We start from the raw sequence: 16,386 nt of genomic DNA, 5'->3' as shown, positions 1-16,386 counted from the left end.
CTCCCTAGGAGGGAGAGTGTTGCTGAAAGGGTCTGTCCCCATTTCGCAAACTGCGGGTCTATTTCACGTTCCTCCGGGTTTGTGAGCTGCCGTGTAAAAGCTGGTTGTGGCAGATACGAGGCGAGATTGTTGTATTTGATTGCCCCTTTGTGAGGGTGAAGGGAAGGCCTTCCTGTGTGGAGGTGCTGAGGAGCCAGCTTCCTCTGGATGTCCTGGCGGCCTGTTTTAAAGCGGTTCAGTGTCCCTACTGCCCTGAATGCTGCAGCCGCCTTTCCGGGTTGCAGTTCCTCTTTAAGAGCCTGTCTTTCTCTTCCCCCCCAGTACCACCCAGCCCTTCTTTCCTCGGCTTGTTGCTGCTGGGAACCCACGTCAAAGGTCGCCTGGAGATTTGTGACCAACCATGAGATCGAGGAGCGTTTCGCTTTCCCTTCCCGGAAGGAGGAGTCTCGGTCCGGGATGTGATTCACAGGCGGGGGAGCCCGGCAGCCGGCAGCCGCTCGGAACAGCCTTTCCCCCGGCTCGCTACTGACCCATCCTTCCCAGAACCTCGCCCAGCTCCCAGTCTGCTGCTGCTTCCCTTTCCCTGGGAAAAGAGGCGGACAGAGAGAGAGAGAGACACGGATAGAGAGGGTGGAGAGCAGGGAGAGGTGAATCTGCGGACCTTGTCAGACATGTCTGAAGCTCTCTCTCAGAGACACATCAAGGTAAGCAGAAAGTTTAATGCTGCGCAGGGAGAAGTTGAAGTGCGCCCGACTTTTAATCCACTTCCCTGTTGCAACCAGCAAAGTCTGGGAGCCTCGCCTCCTCTTTTTTTTTGTTGTTGTTGTTGTTGCAGATTTTCACTTAAGTTTTTTTTTGCCAGTTTCACCGCGGTGTATTGTTGAAATTCCCCACCGTGCTTGTGAATTTCGCCACCTGGATGTGAGTTTCAGAGCCCCCGGGGCGGTGGTGGGAGTCTTTTCCCCCCCAAGGCTGTGCTGACCCCGCTGCAAGTTGTCGGGAAATTCCTCGGCGTTACGAGCGCCGCTCCCTGAGTGTGAATGTTAACAATGGGGGAGCCGGGAGCCCAAGTGTGCAGAGCTCGGGAATACAGGAACTTGTCGGCCTCGGAGGCAGAGCTGCACCCCCACTCCCCTCCACTTCCGCAAGAGTTCGCTGATCCAATTCTGAAGCACGTCCCAGTCTCTGACAGGCCTCAGGCAAAGTCTCAGCCGGGGGAGAGGGTGGAAGGACAAGCTCTCTAAACTCTTTGTTTACTTGTGCTGTTACTCAGGCACTTTTTAAAGAGTGTGTGTATGGGAGAGAGAGATGGGGGCTTCCCCAGACCCAGATCCGGGCCTCTGCTGCACACGGTGCTTCTGAAACAAGCAGCCAATGCTGTTGTTGTGCTGAGGGAGGGTTTAGCTGCATCTGGCTTGTTGTTTCCAGGCCAGCCGGAGGTCAGGCAGTGTGTGCCAACCTGCTCCTCAACTCGATGGCTCATCTGATCATCCTCCACTCCACTTTCCTGTCGGTTCACTATGATCTTTGGTCTCCATTATTGATTAAAATCCCTGTGCGTACGTAATGACCCAGCTTCGACATCGCTCTGCGGTCAATAATGCCATCGATTCACAATACTCCGTGGAGGAATTCCTCCTGTCTTCAGTGGGTGACCCTTTTATTCTGAGATTGTGCCCTCTGGTTCGAGACTGTTCCACAAGGAACAACAACCTTTCTGCATCTACCCTGACAAGGCCACTAAGAATCTTCGGTGTTTCAAAAAGGTCACCTCTCATCCCTCTACATTTGAAAGTATTCAACATCGCCTCCATACCTGGGATTAACCCCGTGAACCTCCAATACCAGTATATCCTTCCTTAGATAAGGTGCCCAAAACTGTTCACCCTATTCCAGCCGTGGTCTGACTCGTGCCTTGTATAGGTTTAGTAAAACATTCCTACTGTTATGCTCGATTCCCTTTGAAATAAAAGCCAACATTCCATTTGCCTTCACTAATGCCAGTGTGACTTGGCGCAAGAGGGCAGTGGGAGTCAATGTAGGCTGAACCAATGGGGAAAAAAAACCCCACATTTAGCTCACAATCCCAGGTCCACAAATGAATTCAACAAGATGATTGTGCTTGACAAATCTTTGTTTACACATGAAGATATGTTGTAGACCTAGAGTTTGGGCCATTCTATGATAATGGAGCGATTAAAGCACTTTGCAACATTAGTTGGTGGAGGAGAGGGGTGGATTGATATGGACAATAGGAGATGAGATAGTTATTCCAGGTGGTTGGAAATTTATTGTGTCCCACTGGGCTTACCTCTCATCACTGCAGATTACTTAACGACTTTTGATATTGAACCGGAAAGGGTGCAATTGAAATGTAAACTGTGTCCAATACAAATTGGTCTCAGCAAGTGCGATGTGATGGGTTTGGAGAGAGGGCCAGCAGTGATTATTGGTGACATGGAATGAGCTGCCAGAGGGAGTGGTGGAGGCTGCTACAATTACAACATCTGGATGGGTATATGAATATGAAGGAATCTGGATTAGTGGTGCTGGAAGAGCACAGCAGTTCAGGCAGCATCCAAGTAGCTTCGAAATTGACGTTTCGGGCAAAAGCCCTTCATCAGGAATAAAGGCAGTGAGCCTGAAGCGTGGAGAGATAAGCTAGAGGAGGGTGGGGGTGGGGAGAAAGTAGCATAGAGTACAATGGGTGAGTGGGGGGAGGGGATGAAGGTCAAGGAGGAGAGGATGGAGTGGATAGGTGGAAAAGGAGATAGGCAGGTAGGACAAGTCCGGACAAGTCATGGGGACAGTTACTGAGCTGGAAGTTTAGAACTAGGGTGAGGTGGGGGAAGGGGAAATGAGGGAACTGTTGAAGTCTACATTGATGCCCTGGGGTTGAAGTGTTCCGAGGCGGAAGATGAGGCGTTCTTCCTCCAGGCGTCTGGTGGTGAGGGAGTGGCGGTGAAGGAGGCCCAGGACTTCCATGTGCTCGGCAGAGTGGGAGGGGGAGTTGAAATGTTGGGCCACGGGGCGGTGTGGTTGATTGGTGCGGGTGTCCCGGAGATGTTCCCTAAAGCGGTCTGCTAGGAGGCGCCCAGTCTCCCCAATGTAGAGGAGACCACATCGGGAGCAACGGATACAATAAATGATATGAATACGAAGGGTTTGGAGGGATATGGGCCGGGTGCTGGCAGGTGGGACTAGATTGGGTTGGGATATCTGGATGGGTTGGACCAAAGGGTCTGTTTCCACGCTGTACATCTCTATGACTCTATAAAGGTTCGTCCCTACGAAGAAGGGGTTATAAATGATTTATCGTGGGAGATGTAGAATGGAAAAGCAAAAGAAGTGACCAGCCTTTATCTCCTGTAAGTTATTCCCTGGATCTGTTTAGAGGTTGTGATATTTAAAATGTGAACAAAAACACATTTGGACATAACTCATTATTCTTGTGAATCGACTGTTTTTGAATCTGTCTTGGCTCTTTAATCACTTTCAACACTCCCGATATTATTTATATGTAATAAATAACCAATTCTTCCCCAATTCCCTTCATGTTTATATTCTTCACACCAGTGAACTGACAATGCTGGGAATACTCACTGACTTAGAAAATAACTTACCCCCGCCACCCCCCTCCTCTCTCCCCCCCCCCCCCCCCCCCCCCCCCACCCCACACACACACACACTTCTCTACCGAAGCTGCCTGACCTGGTGAGTATTTCCAGCAGTTTCTGTTTTGACCTGTGATGCCCTACATCTGCAGTATTTTTCTTGTTTTAAGCTGGTTTTCAGATCCACTAGGTGGGCTCACCTAACTAACTGACACCAACCCGAGATGTTGCTTCCCCTCACGGGACTCCAGGGCCAGAGGCACCATCCTCATAATAAAGGGTGGCAATTTAAGACTGAGATAAGAAATATTTTTGAGGATTGTGTGTCTTTGGGACTTCCTGCTACACAGAGCTGTGGAGACAGATTTCTGAGAATCCTGATCAGCAGGGAAATGAGGGTTACAGTTGGTGGGTTAATGGTTGAAAATGTGTTGCTGGAAAAGTGCAGCAGGTCAGGCAGCATCCAAGGAGCAAGAGAATCGATGTTTCGGGCATGAGCCCTCCTTCAGCCCTCATTCCTGAAGAAGGGCTCATGCCCAAAACATCGACTCTCCTGTTCCTTGGAAGCTGCCTGACCTGCTGCGCTTTTCCAGCAATACATTTTCAGCTCTGATCTCCAGCATCTGCAGTCCTCACTTTCTCCTAGGGTTAATGGTTGAATCTGAAACTGTGTCAACTTTAGAATTACATCGGAGAGATAGATCAAGGGAAAAGTGCTGTGGGAATTTGAGAGGTCTAGTTAATCAGGATTCCTGACTGGAGGGTAAATGATGATGCACTACTTGTGCAGAATAGGCAGCACTGGGGACAGTCATTGGTGTGAGTTGTTGAGAGTACTGGAGAAATGGCACAAAGGCAATGAGGAGTGAACTGGCACAGTGAGATAGTAAAGCTGCTCTGGGCTGAGTTCTTGTTTCACCTTTCAGTGTTTTTGGCTGGTAGGTTGAGGTGAGGGAGACTTCAAACTACCATCAATCTTCAGCCACCGACTTGCACAGTCACCCCCATAATACAGGATGTGGTCAGTCTATATTTACTGTAAATCAGTTATGAATGATCTACATGGATGGCGAGGGCAGGCAGGCAGGTGACAGTGGGTTTGCCGTGAAGTGTGGGTTGATGAAGCTCTGTGAGTATGGGTTGGTGGGAGCAGTTCATGGTTCAGACTCTGTAAAAGACAGCGCCTCTATACACCCAGCATCTGTCAGCCCAGCACTCAGCTCGATGGAAATGCATGTGACCCACTAGTCAAAACTCAGCTCCACCATGCAAAATCTGCCACCGACAGCTGCTCTGTTTCCAGGACACTCAACATTGGTTGCTCCATCTTGGTTTAGCGTACAGTTCAAACAAGGGAAATTTCTTTGGGTGTTGGGAGGACAGACCTGTCCCCACCAGTACTGTATCCCAGTGCTATATAGTGACAGACCTTTGCCCACCAGCACTGTACCCCAGTGTTATACAAAGACAGACCTGTCCCCACCAGTACTGTACCCCAGTGTTATACAGTGACAGACCTGTCTCCCCCCAGTACTGTACCCCAGTGTTATACAGAGACATACCTGTCCCCCACCAGTGCTGTACCCCAGTGTTATACAGAGACATACCTGTCCCCCACCAGTGCTGTACCCCAGTGTTATACAGAGACATACCTGTCCCCACCAGTACTGTACCCCAGTGTTATATAGTGACAGACCTGTCCCACCAGTACTGTACCCCAGTGTTATACAATGACAGACCTGTGCCTGCCGGTGCTGTGCCACAGTATTGTACAGGGACAGAACTGTAATCCAGTGTTATACAGGGACAGACTTTACCCCACCAGTACTGTACCCCAGTGTTATACAGTGACAGACCTGTCTCCCCCCAGTACTGTACCCCAGTGTTATACAGTGACAGACCTCCCCAGTGTTATACAGTGACAGACCTGTCTGCACAAGTACTGCTTTTCACATGAATATTTGGGAAATGTATAACTCCGTGTGCATACTGTGTGTGACTGGGTGATGGCATGGCTGTTGGGCCCTTCTGCAGGGTGATTAATCTATTCTTAACCTGTTTTGTCCTGGTAGTCTGGGGACTGTTGGGACTTGTTTAATTGTTTTGAGTGGGTGGGGGTGGCAGAAGAGGAGCTGGTGGGCAGTGGGTAAGTGAGTAGGGTAGTTGATGTATAGACTAGAGTCGATGTTCTAATGGTGATGGGATTTGGAATTGGAGTGGTGTGTAATGTGTAATGGGTTGGTGTGAGCAATCTGGCAAAAGGCAGAGAGGGAGGGCAAGGTGGGCCCAGTTGAGTGATGCTGTCAGGCAGAGAATGAGGAGGAAAGGCCCCCAGTTGATTGATGGTGTCGGGTTGTGTCTGTTTCTTACAGCAGGAGAGAAACGCCTACACCCCCCCAGTCAGCCCAGTGCCAGCGTTCAGCAGCACCGTTCACGGGAGTGTGTCTCAGGGCAGACGCATGGAGGATGGAACCTATGCCCTACCCAATCACCTCCGTAAGTAACCTTTGCTTTGGAGACAGTAATCTCTTGGTCGATCCTGACCTGGATAGTGGCATTGAGAGATAATCCTTCCTTTCATCTTCAAAAGATCACAAAACCACCTCATACAGCCTGACGCTACAGTCCATCAGTTACCCTCCTGCTTCTGCACTCCCCCACCCCTGGCCCCAGAGACAGGACCATGCCAGTGTATGAAGCTTGCATGTTCCAGGCTTAGACTGGAGATATTACAAGCAAGATGATGGCTCTTGTCCTCTCTCACTACTCTCTGCCTTCTCAAACCCTCGCTCCCACCTGAACAGCACACCCTCTCACTCTTGTCTACCCTTCGCCCCCCAGCCTTGCACTGCTGAACCTGTAACGTCTCCTGACCCTGCCCCCACTCTGTTTCCCCCCTGCCCCGCCAAACCTACTTCTGACTGACATTCGTACCTGCCCTCTCTGACCCATGCACCCCTGCCCCTGTCGTGACAGTTGGGGTGCCACCACTTTGACCCATGGGGACAGCAGCCATTTGACTCATTGCCGGTATTCTGACCCTGGGCAGCACCACTTTAGGTCTCAGCTGTCATCACCATGTCCTCTCTGACGCTCTGCATCATGTTCCCCTACCCTCTGACTGTCCATGGTGGGTCTCTGTGTGTGGAATGGTGAAGAGTTTGATGGATTATGGGATGTCAGGGTCATGGCATGTTTCTGTAGGTGGGCTGTGGGATGCCTTATGGGTAGTCAGGGTGCGGTCTCTTTCTGAAGGTGAGTTATGGGATATTGGGATTCTGGGAGTGGCTGAAGGTGGCTTATAGGATGCTGCCTCTTTCTGAAGGTAGCTTTATGATGTGTTGAGATTTTAGCTCTGAAGGCTGTCTGTGTTTTGACCAGGCCTGCAGCCTATGTTCTGGAGTCGTTTGGATGTGGCTCAGTGGCTGAAATGGGCAGAGCAGGAATATTCTCTGCGGCCAATGGAGAGTGAGATGTTTGAGATGAACGGGAAGGCTCTGTGCCTGCTGACTAAGGAGGATTTTCGATATCGGTGCCCACACTCAGGTAACATGCTTGGGGAACAGAGTTTGGGGAAATTGGAAAGCCCATTGTGTTGAGGAAGGGGTCTCGTAGGGACTGTGGTGAGGGATAGGGACAAACCTTTATCTGGGAGTCTGAGGTGGAGAGAGTGGGAGGGCAGATGTTTGTTTGGGTGCAGAGCCTCATGTGAAATATCTGTCCACATCTCCATCTGAAATTAGAGATCCCTACTTTTGAAAGTGTACCCCTCATTCTCATCTCTCCCACAAGGGAAACCATCCTTTCAGCAGCTGCTGCATCAAGTCCCCTTTGGATCTTGTATGTCTTAATAAGATCAGGTCTCATATTTCTGAACTCCAGTGGATAAGGGCTCAGTCTATACAACCTTTCCTCATAAACTAACTTTCCCATTCCAGGTAGCAGTTCTGTGAATCTTGTCTGAACTGCCTTTAAAACAATAACTGTGTATCCTTCCCTAAATACTGTCCAGATGTGGTCACGCCAATGCTCCGGAGTTGGGTTTTTTTTAATTCTTCCTGCAAAAGTTGATAATTCACATTTTGCCATGTATTTTGCCCATTCTTCTAATCTGTCTATATCCCGTTACAAACTCCTTGTGTTCTCTCAGCAACTAGTTTCAATCTGTGTGTCCTTAGCAACTTTAGTAACTATATCCTTGTTCTCTTCCTCCAAGTCACTGAAATAAACTGTAAGGCAGTGTTGCTGATATTGGCAATGTGTGCTCATTGGGAATGCACAGTTCCAAGCATTGACATCGTCACTCTGACCTTGCATGTGACAGTGTACCCAAATGCATTACTGCACAACAGCAAGGAAGCGCCCACAATTCTGAGCTGAGTTTCACTGATGGGGAGAGGGGATGGGAGGGAGAGAGAGTGAGAAGGAAGAGGGTCCAGAAGCTGGGGGCGTTACCTGAGAGGCTGTCTCCCTCTCTCTCCCTTCCGCCCTCCACCTCCTGGATGTCTCCACCTCCATTTCCAACCCCCCCCACCCCCCCATTCAGCCATTGCCCTTAAGTCCTCACCCGGATCCTGATGTGTCCGCTCATCCCAATAATTTTTCCTTACCCCAGGCCCTGAAGCCTGTGTGTGTAGTTTGGAATGGTGTGTCTTGTGCACGTGCCAGTGAGCACCATGATCCCTGTGCACTTCTAGCCAACCTGAAAGTGCTCCCTTTGTACCTCCTAGTAGTTCTCCTATAATGCCACAGTTGCATTCCTTTGCAACAACGTGTTACAGAAAATCATGGAACAGAAATAATGGGGTCTATTGGAAAAACAGCGTTAGGAGAAACACCAAAGATACGAGTAAAAATTGAAACAAAAATAGTAGTTAGCCTAACACAAACGATACCACAGTCTAAGGAAATGTTGACTTGTTGTATGGTAACGTATTGTGCAATTCATCAGAATCTTCAACTGATTACTCTTGATTGGCATCTATCCTTGCTGGCTGTCATCCGATAGTAACACTGCACAAGACAGATCCCAGAGCGAATCTGCCTTGATAGATCAAGAAATCTTAAAACTAACACTTAGCGAAATAAATTGTCAAATTTCTTGGAGGGTTTCACATTGTGATGCTTGGGACATCTGTCGCCTTGGAGGAGAAAGTGAGGACTGGAGATCAGAGCTGAAAATGTTTGCTGGAAAAGCGCAGCAGGTCAGGCAGCATCCAAGGAGCAGGAGAATCGATGTTTCAGGCAAGAGCCTCCTGAAGAAGGGCTCATACCCGAAACATCTATCGCCTTATTTTACAAACCCTGCCTGATTTATTACCCCTCCCACTGCAGTGCCCCTCTCTCTCATTCTAGCTCCATCATACCAAGTGCTATTTCCAAAACAACTTGCCACTTCCTGGATATCCCAGAATTGACCAACATCCATGGTGCAGCATCATCTTTTAAAATGATATTGTGCACCCAGACAGTCAGCCCGGAGGTGCCCTGCATGGTTCTTAACGTTTGCCCTGGACGTGGTAGACAATGGAAAATTGGTACCTGCCTTTGTGGGCAGTGACATGGAGATGCTGCTGACTGGGATGGGGTGAGGCAGAGGCAGGATAGAGTCATAGTCCTAGAGATGTACAGCTTGGAAACAGACCCTTTGGTCCAACCCGTCCATGCCAGCCAGATATCCCAACCCAATCTAGTCCCCCACCTGCCAGCACCTGGCCCATATCCCTCCAAACCCTTCCTATTCATATACCCATCCAAATGCGGATGTCCTATTCTCCCAGGCCAACAGAGGACGCCATTCTACTGGAACCACACCAACAGGGTTACCATCCAGGCCAGTGCAATCTCTTCCATCTGAAGGAATGCACAGAATGTAGGAAGAAGATCAATGACCTTCTCCACTCTGCCTGTGAAAGTGCCACCATCTTCTCATTGATACCTCACACTCACTCTATCTCTGCTGTACCCATTCCCCTCCAACATCTTCCCCACTCACATTCATCCTCACTAACATCTGAACCTGAATAACCCTGAATGTCTTCTGCCCACCCTAATTGCCTTTTTCAGGGCAACTCCACACTTGCACCAGAAGTAACAGTGTGACCCCTATCTTTCTCTCCCGCAGAATTCCCTGGCTCTGACCACCCTGAGCAGCTGACTGACCAAGCCCAAACCCCTCTACTTTGCAGTTGGTTACCATAGTGATTAGTCACTGAAACAGATCCACGGGCGTCTACAGATATTCTTTAACGTCTAAACATATTTTTTAAATAAAAAGACAAAAACAAAACTCCTAACACCAACAAAGCCAAGTTTCAAACCGCTCCTGAACACTGTCCTTTTACTATTAGTCAATTCCAGTGAAATGTCACTCTAATCTCAACTCTTTTTTTTAAGTTTATAAATTAACATATTGCTCCCTGCTTCTTGTCCACTGGCTGTAGATACATTTTTAACGATGCTTTTCCAAGTCAACTAGCACAAACATTTCACAATACCTTTCACAAAGCTCTTCATGAGAAAGTGCACACACTCACTGATCATGTGATACTGAGGCGGAGTCCAGTCTTCTGTGTACACCTAGTGCCAGGATGAGAATTGTGTAACAGTGAACAAGAGTTCGCTTAATTAAAAAGAAGTTGTCAATTCACAATCGCATTACAGACAAATTGCACTTAACAAGCATGTGTTATAGGAGAATTAGCTGTATTGTCAGCTTGCTGTGAGCCAAAGATGACTTGTGTTGACATTTGTCTTGTACATTCTGGGCTCTCAAGGTGCAGTCATTTTGTCCAAAGCCAAATTCATCACATTCACGTTCTCCTTGCTGCTGACGTCCTGAAAGGACTCTTAATAAATTAGTCAAGCATGATTTCCCTTTATCCCAAACATGTTGACTCCACTATAATGTTTGAACGTTGTTATAACTTTTGAGATGTTCTGTTATTACCTCATGAAGAATGGATTGTAGTGTTTTCCCTCTGACAGAGGTGGACTGTAGTTTCCTGCCCTCTGTCTCTCTCTTTTCTTGAATATTGGTGTCACATGAGAAAAATTCCAACTTGCTGGGACCTTTCCAGGATTTGGGAAATTTTGGCACATGAAAACCAGTGCATTCAGTATCTCGTTGGCCACTCCCTACTTAGGCTAAATCCAGAATTCAGCTGGGACTTGCTTGATGTGGTCAAGCATTGCTAGACTCTGTCCCTCGCCTTCTCTCCCCTCCCATCCCGTCCAACTCCTCCTTGGTTTCCCAAATCACTTACCATATGGTGTCCTCTCCCTCTTCTCTGCTGTAATACCAAATGGCTCTGTGACTTATTTTATGATGTTCTCGTGAAGCACCCTGATGGATGTTGCTATTTTAAGGCTGCAAATTAAATTCAGGTTGTTTTTGATGCTTTCTTGCTGCCTTCTCAGGAGATGTCCTCTACGAGCTACTGCACCACATTCTGAAGCAGAGGGAGTCCCCGGTCTGGTACCCTCCGTTCCTGCAGCCGGCCAGTACTACACACAACCCAGCTGACATCATGCTGCACAATCCCCTGGAAGGTGAGTGCTTGCTGCCTCCAGTCACTCCAAGGTTCAGGCTGAATGGCTGGCCCTAGCTGCGTGACAGGAGTCTGACAACCATTTTGAACAGGGCCCAGCCTCACTCTTAACTTTATTCTCCCAGCGGCAGGGGAGCTGTCAACAATCACATGGAAACCAGGAATCTGGAAGAAATGGATTTACAGCATAGGAGCTCAGTTACTATCTCCAGGATAGATTCTCAGGAACCCTCACTCAGTGGGGCAGGCGAGAGAGAGAGGGAATGGTTCGTTGGCCCAGCCTGGGGAGAATGTGAATGAACTGAGACAATTGTGTTTGAGGGAGAGTGACTAATGCAGGGAGCTGGTGAGGCAGAGGCGAGGAGGGATAAAAGACATGAGGAAACAACTGCAAAGAAGTGAATATATGAACAGGAGGAGGCCATTCTACACTCAAGCTTGCTCTGCCATTCAAAATGATCACGGTTAATTATTCAACTCTGTTCTCTATTCCTGCTTTGTCCCTTAGCCCTAAGAACTGTATCAACTGTAACACCTCGAAAATATTGAATAATTTGGCCTCCACCACTTTCTGTAGCAGAAAATTCCACAGGCTCACCACGCTGTGGGGTGAAGAAATTTCTCATCTCAGTCCTTAGTGGTCTATCCTATTACTGTTAGAGAGTGACCCTTGGTTCTGGATTCTATGGTCATTGGGGACAGCCGGCATTTATTCTGTCTAGTCCTGTTAGGATTTGACAAGTCTCAGTGATATTTTTAGTAGAAGCCCAGTGTGTGATTACTCTTTTTGTAATTTAAACTTTGAGTTTCAATTATGATTACAATAATTCTGTGCTGCACATCTTCCTGTGAGGCTTAGACTTGCTCCCAGAATATTGAATTAATAAAGCATGCCTTGCATTCTTGTTGTCTAGCTATAAAGACCAGCAACCACTAACCTTTTTTGATTTGTTTCAATGTTTGTTTGTGATGTTTTAATTTTACCTGAAGCTCCAAGTATTTTTTTTTTTGAAGGTGCCCTTGTTTCTAGCTATCATTTCAAAAGTGCCCTGTTCTGTTTTAGCCCAGTGAGTGATCACACGTGTGCCTGCATTAAAATCTGTTTGCCATGGTTGTGTTCATACATGTGATATCTTTGTCATTTGACACTATCTTTTCCACCCTTTTACAACGTCTCATCACCAAATGTATAAATCCGACTTCCCATCCTATTTAAGTTGTTAGGAAAGGCAGTGAATAATTGAGACCCCAGCACAGGTCCTTGAGGTGCACCACTAACTGGTTAGAATAGCTGACTATCAGCTTTACTCTGCACTCTGCTGTGTAGCTAGTTTCCTAACCAGTTCATTAATTTATAAACTGCATCATTAACATGTTCTATGGAGGGATTTTTGTCAAATACAATCTACAAATCTGAACATTGATAAATATTCCATGGATATTCTCAAAGCCAGCCCTTTGAAAAATTCTGTTGCATTTGTCAGGCACATCCTACTTTCCTCCATGCTGGTTCTCTCTGGCCTGCTGAACATTTCGAGTTGCTCTGTCACATAACATCTTTTCTGATGGGCAGTGTCAGAGGCTGACAATCCTGGTTTCCGTCTGTCACATTGCTGATATTGGTGAAGTGATGGGCAATTGTCCAAAGATGGGTTAGGTGGATTAGCCATGTGAAGTTGCCCTGTGGTGTTCAGGGATGTGTAGGCTAGCTGGGTTAACTATGGAATTATGGGAATATTCAGTAGGTCAGTACAGACTGAATAGCCTGTATCAACACTGTAGGAATTCTAAAAGTTGTCATGATCCAACTGATGGTAACATTGGACAGATCAGATCTCAGATTCTCTATCATTTATAAAGTTAATTTTTGTAATTGGTTAACATGATGGTCTGTCACTGAAAATAGTCATATGAGGCTGCCAATATATTTTTAAATTAAAGAACATTAATTATATAAAATGCTATTCATGTGTATAACAACTTAACGTAAACATCCAAAAGGAAGTGTTTTCCAACAATATCGTTTAAAGACATTCAGCTCCAGGAGAGTACTTTCATTTTACAACTTATTGTTCAATTAAGTTTCTGCATATTCACCAGGTCAGTTTTCTCTGTCCACCCCAAATACTCTGAAATACAGATTTACTCACAAACTCTTTCTGAAGGAGAAGTCCTTTTTACTGCTGAGACACCTTTCCAACTCTTGTTGCCTGAAGATTTCTACAAACTAGATTCCCCATACTGATGCTGATTTGTTGTCTGTTCTGCTGAACACAACCGGCTATTGGCTTTGATTATGTGTCTGCAGATCATAAAACTCAACTTTGTAAATATTCAGGAACTAACTCCCCAGGTAACTTAAGATGCACTTTTTTTTTCTTTAAGAAATGACTCACTTTGGTTCACAGTCCCAAATGACTTTCTGATCTTTAAACAAAAAAAGTCACTTTCACAGAACTGAAAACTGAAATCCAATTTTCCTCCACTTTTAAATCCAAGTTCCAAATAATAAAAATTATACGATAACCTTTCATCTCTCAGACTATAGGGATGGTTCTTGACTTTGGTAAAATAGCGCATCTAGAATGTTTTCCCCCACTTCATTTCAACCGTGGGATTTATCACAGATTCTTGCTATTTATTCCTCCCTTTACTGTAACTTTGTTTTAGTCAAATTTGGTGAGTTCTTGTCTCAGTTTAACATGCCACACTCTTTTGGTACTGTATAGAGTTCAACATGTCCACCATTTTCTGATGGAGTTTGGGCTGTATCAATTGGGCTTGCACTCACTGGAATTTAAAGACTGAGGGGAGGGGGTCTCGGAGAAAATCCTAAAGTGACTGGACAGGATAGATGTGGAAAGAATGTTCCTGATGTTGGAGTTCCAGAACTAGGCTAGGCAGTCTAAGAGTAAGGCTTCTCACCTGTGACCAGTGGTGTTCCACGTAGATCTGTGTTGGGACCACTGTTTGTGATGTACATAAATGATCTGGAGGAAGCTGGAAGTGGTCTGATTAGCAAGTTTGCAGATGGCACTAAGATTGGTGGAGTAGCAGACAGTGAAGGGGATTGTCAGAGAATGCAGCAGAATATAGATAGTTTGGGCAGATCTGTGGCAGATGGGGTTCAATCTGGGCAAATACGATTTGATGCCTTTCATAAGATCCAATTCCAGAGCGAACTATATGGTAAATGGAAAAGCCATGGGAAAATTGAGGGAGATCTGTGTTCAGGTCCATTGACCTGCATTGTCACCTTCAGGGTACAATGGATTGATCAAGAAGGCATACAGCTTGCTTTCCTTAATCAGACGGGGTATTGAGTACAAGAATTGGCAGGTCATGTTACAGTCGTATAGGACTTTGGTTCAGCTGTATTTGAAATACTGCATACAGTTCTGGTCACCACATTACCAAAAGGATGTGGATGCTTTGGAGAGGCTGCAGAGGAGGTTCACCAAGATGTTGCCAGGTACGGAGGGCGCTACCTGTGAAGAGAGGTTGAATAGATCTGAATTATTTTCATTAGAAAGACGGAGGTTGAGGGGGGACCTGATTGAGGTCTGTGAAATCGTGAGAGGTATAGACTGGGTGGATAGCAAGACTCTTTCTCCCAGAATACTGGACTCCATTAGTAGGGGGTCACAGGTTCAAGGTGAGAGGGGAAAGGTTTCAGGGTGATAAGTGTGGAAAGTGGATGCTGAGTGCCTGGATTGCGTTGCCAGTGGAGGTGGTAGGGGTGAGAACAATAGTGTGATTTAAGATGTATCTAGACAGATTTGTGAATGGGCAGGGAGCAGAGAGATACGGATCCTTAGAAAATAGGTGACATTTAGATGGGGGGATCTGGATCGGTGTAGGCTTGGAGGGCCTGCTCCTGTGCTGTAATTCTCTTTGTTCTTTGGGTAAGCCATTCAGGACTGAGATGAGGAAGAATTTCTTCACTCAGTTGTGAACTTGTGAACACAGGAAGCTGTTGGGGTCGGTTTGTTAGATATATTCAAGAGGGAGCTGAACTTGACTTTGTGGCTAAAGGGATCCAGGGGTATAGAGAGAAAGCGGAACTGGAGGTTAAATGGCCTATTCCTGCACCTGCCTTCCATATGTCTGTGTTATTGGCCACGATCTTGTTTTTAGATTTTAAGCGGCCCTGGGCTGCTACTCTTGTTAATTTAAATTCCTTATTCTCTGTGGAGTATGGGAGGAGGCCATTTAGCTCCATTGCTATCTGACAACAAACCATTCCACCTAATTGTATTTTTCGGGTCCTGGTTTATAGGTTTGGATCAGCACCTGACTTATACAACTATAAATCCTGAAGCCCTTCCTCAAAGTGATGAGGGTGTCTGCCTCTAATTCAATGAGTTCCAGATCCTTGTTACCATCTGGCTGAAAGCCTTGAACCCCTTTGAACCTTTACCTCTTGCCCTCTGATTATGGGTCCTTTGGGCGAGGAAAGATCCTTCCAATCCGCTCTGTTTGTATTTCTCATAATTTATTTCACTTCAACTAAATCTCTCTTCAGCCTTCTCTGATCTGAGGAAAACTGCCTGAGCTTATGCAATCTTCCATCCTTCCTAAATTCTCCAGTTTCCCCAGCATCCTTGTAAAAGATCTCTTTAATGCAATCACATTTTTCTCCTCGAGTGGGCACCAGCACAGTGTGCATTTTTCTAGTTGTGCCCTAACTGTGATCTAGCACAACTTCTCCATCCTTTTATACACTGTATTGACTAATCAAGACAATTAGCCCAGCTGCTTGCTTAACCACTTTATTCAGCTGTCCATCCATCTTCAGGGCTTTGTCAACATGAAATCCAAAGTCACACTTGTTCCCCTGTACCTCCCAGTACCCTCTTATTTATTCCCCATTTCCTTGCCTTGTTGCCCTTCCCCCAAATGCATTTCCTCACTCTCTCTTCAGCCTGGACTCCATGTTGCTGCTATTCTGTCCATCTGACAGCTTTCCTCTTCATTATTATCCAAACTGTCAATCTTTTGTATCACTTGAAACAACCTCAATGTTCCCCCGACATTCAAGTCCCAGTCACTGATATAAACTCCGAACAGCAAGGGACTTTGTACTAAGGCCTGTGGCACCAATAGGAAACCATCTTGCTGTTTGTTTTAGAGGCAATCAAAAACACCAGGGGTTTGGTCAGATTAGATTGGAGTGACAGGATTGAGAACCCGAGAGCACTGATTAAAGATGAACGTAGGGA

General features: G+C 46.5%; 1 protein-coding gene across 3 annotated transcripts in view; it reads left to right on the top strand.

Moving 5' to 3' along the window:
- The first annotated feature begins 232 nt into the window (after positions 1 to 232).
- The window catches only part of LOC140458193 (transcription factor ETV6-like), a 30,034-nt gene continuing 13,880 nt past the window's right edge, over positions 233 to 16,386 (top strand). The window contains exons 1-4 of one of the 3 annotated variants that reach the window (XM_072552431.1): positions 238 to 704; positions 5,990 to 6,110; positions 6,996 to 7,160; positions 11,034 to 11,165. In XM_072552431.1, coding sequence (XP_072408532.1) covers positions 672 to 704; positions 5,990 to 6,110; positions 6,996 to 7,160; positions 11,034 to 11,165 — 451 coding nt within the window. In that variant the 5' untranslated portion in view covers positions 238 to 671. Of the gene's footprint in view, positions 705 to 5,986; positions 6,111 to 6,995; positions 7,161 to 11,033; positions 11,166 to 16,386 lie in introns of all 3 variants that reach the window. The other 2 variants (XM_072552430.1, XM_072552432.1) reach the window with 2 other exon arrangements.

Source organism: Chiloscyllium punctatum, chromosome 32 (assembly GCF_047496795.1).
Source record: "Chiloscyllium punctatum isolate Juve2018m chromosome 32, sChiPun1.3, whole genome shotgun sequence".
Lineage (NCBI taxonomy): Eukaryota > Metazoa > Chordata > Chondrichthyes > Orectolobiformes > Hemiscylliidae > Chiloscyllium > Chiloscyllium punctatum.
This window is presented reverse-complemented; position numbering and strand designations above follow the sequence as displayed.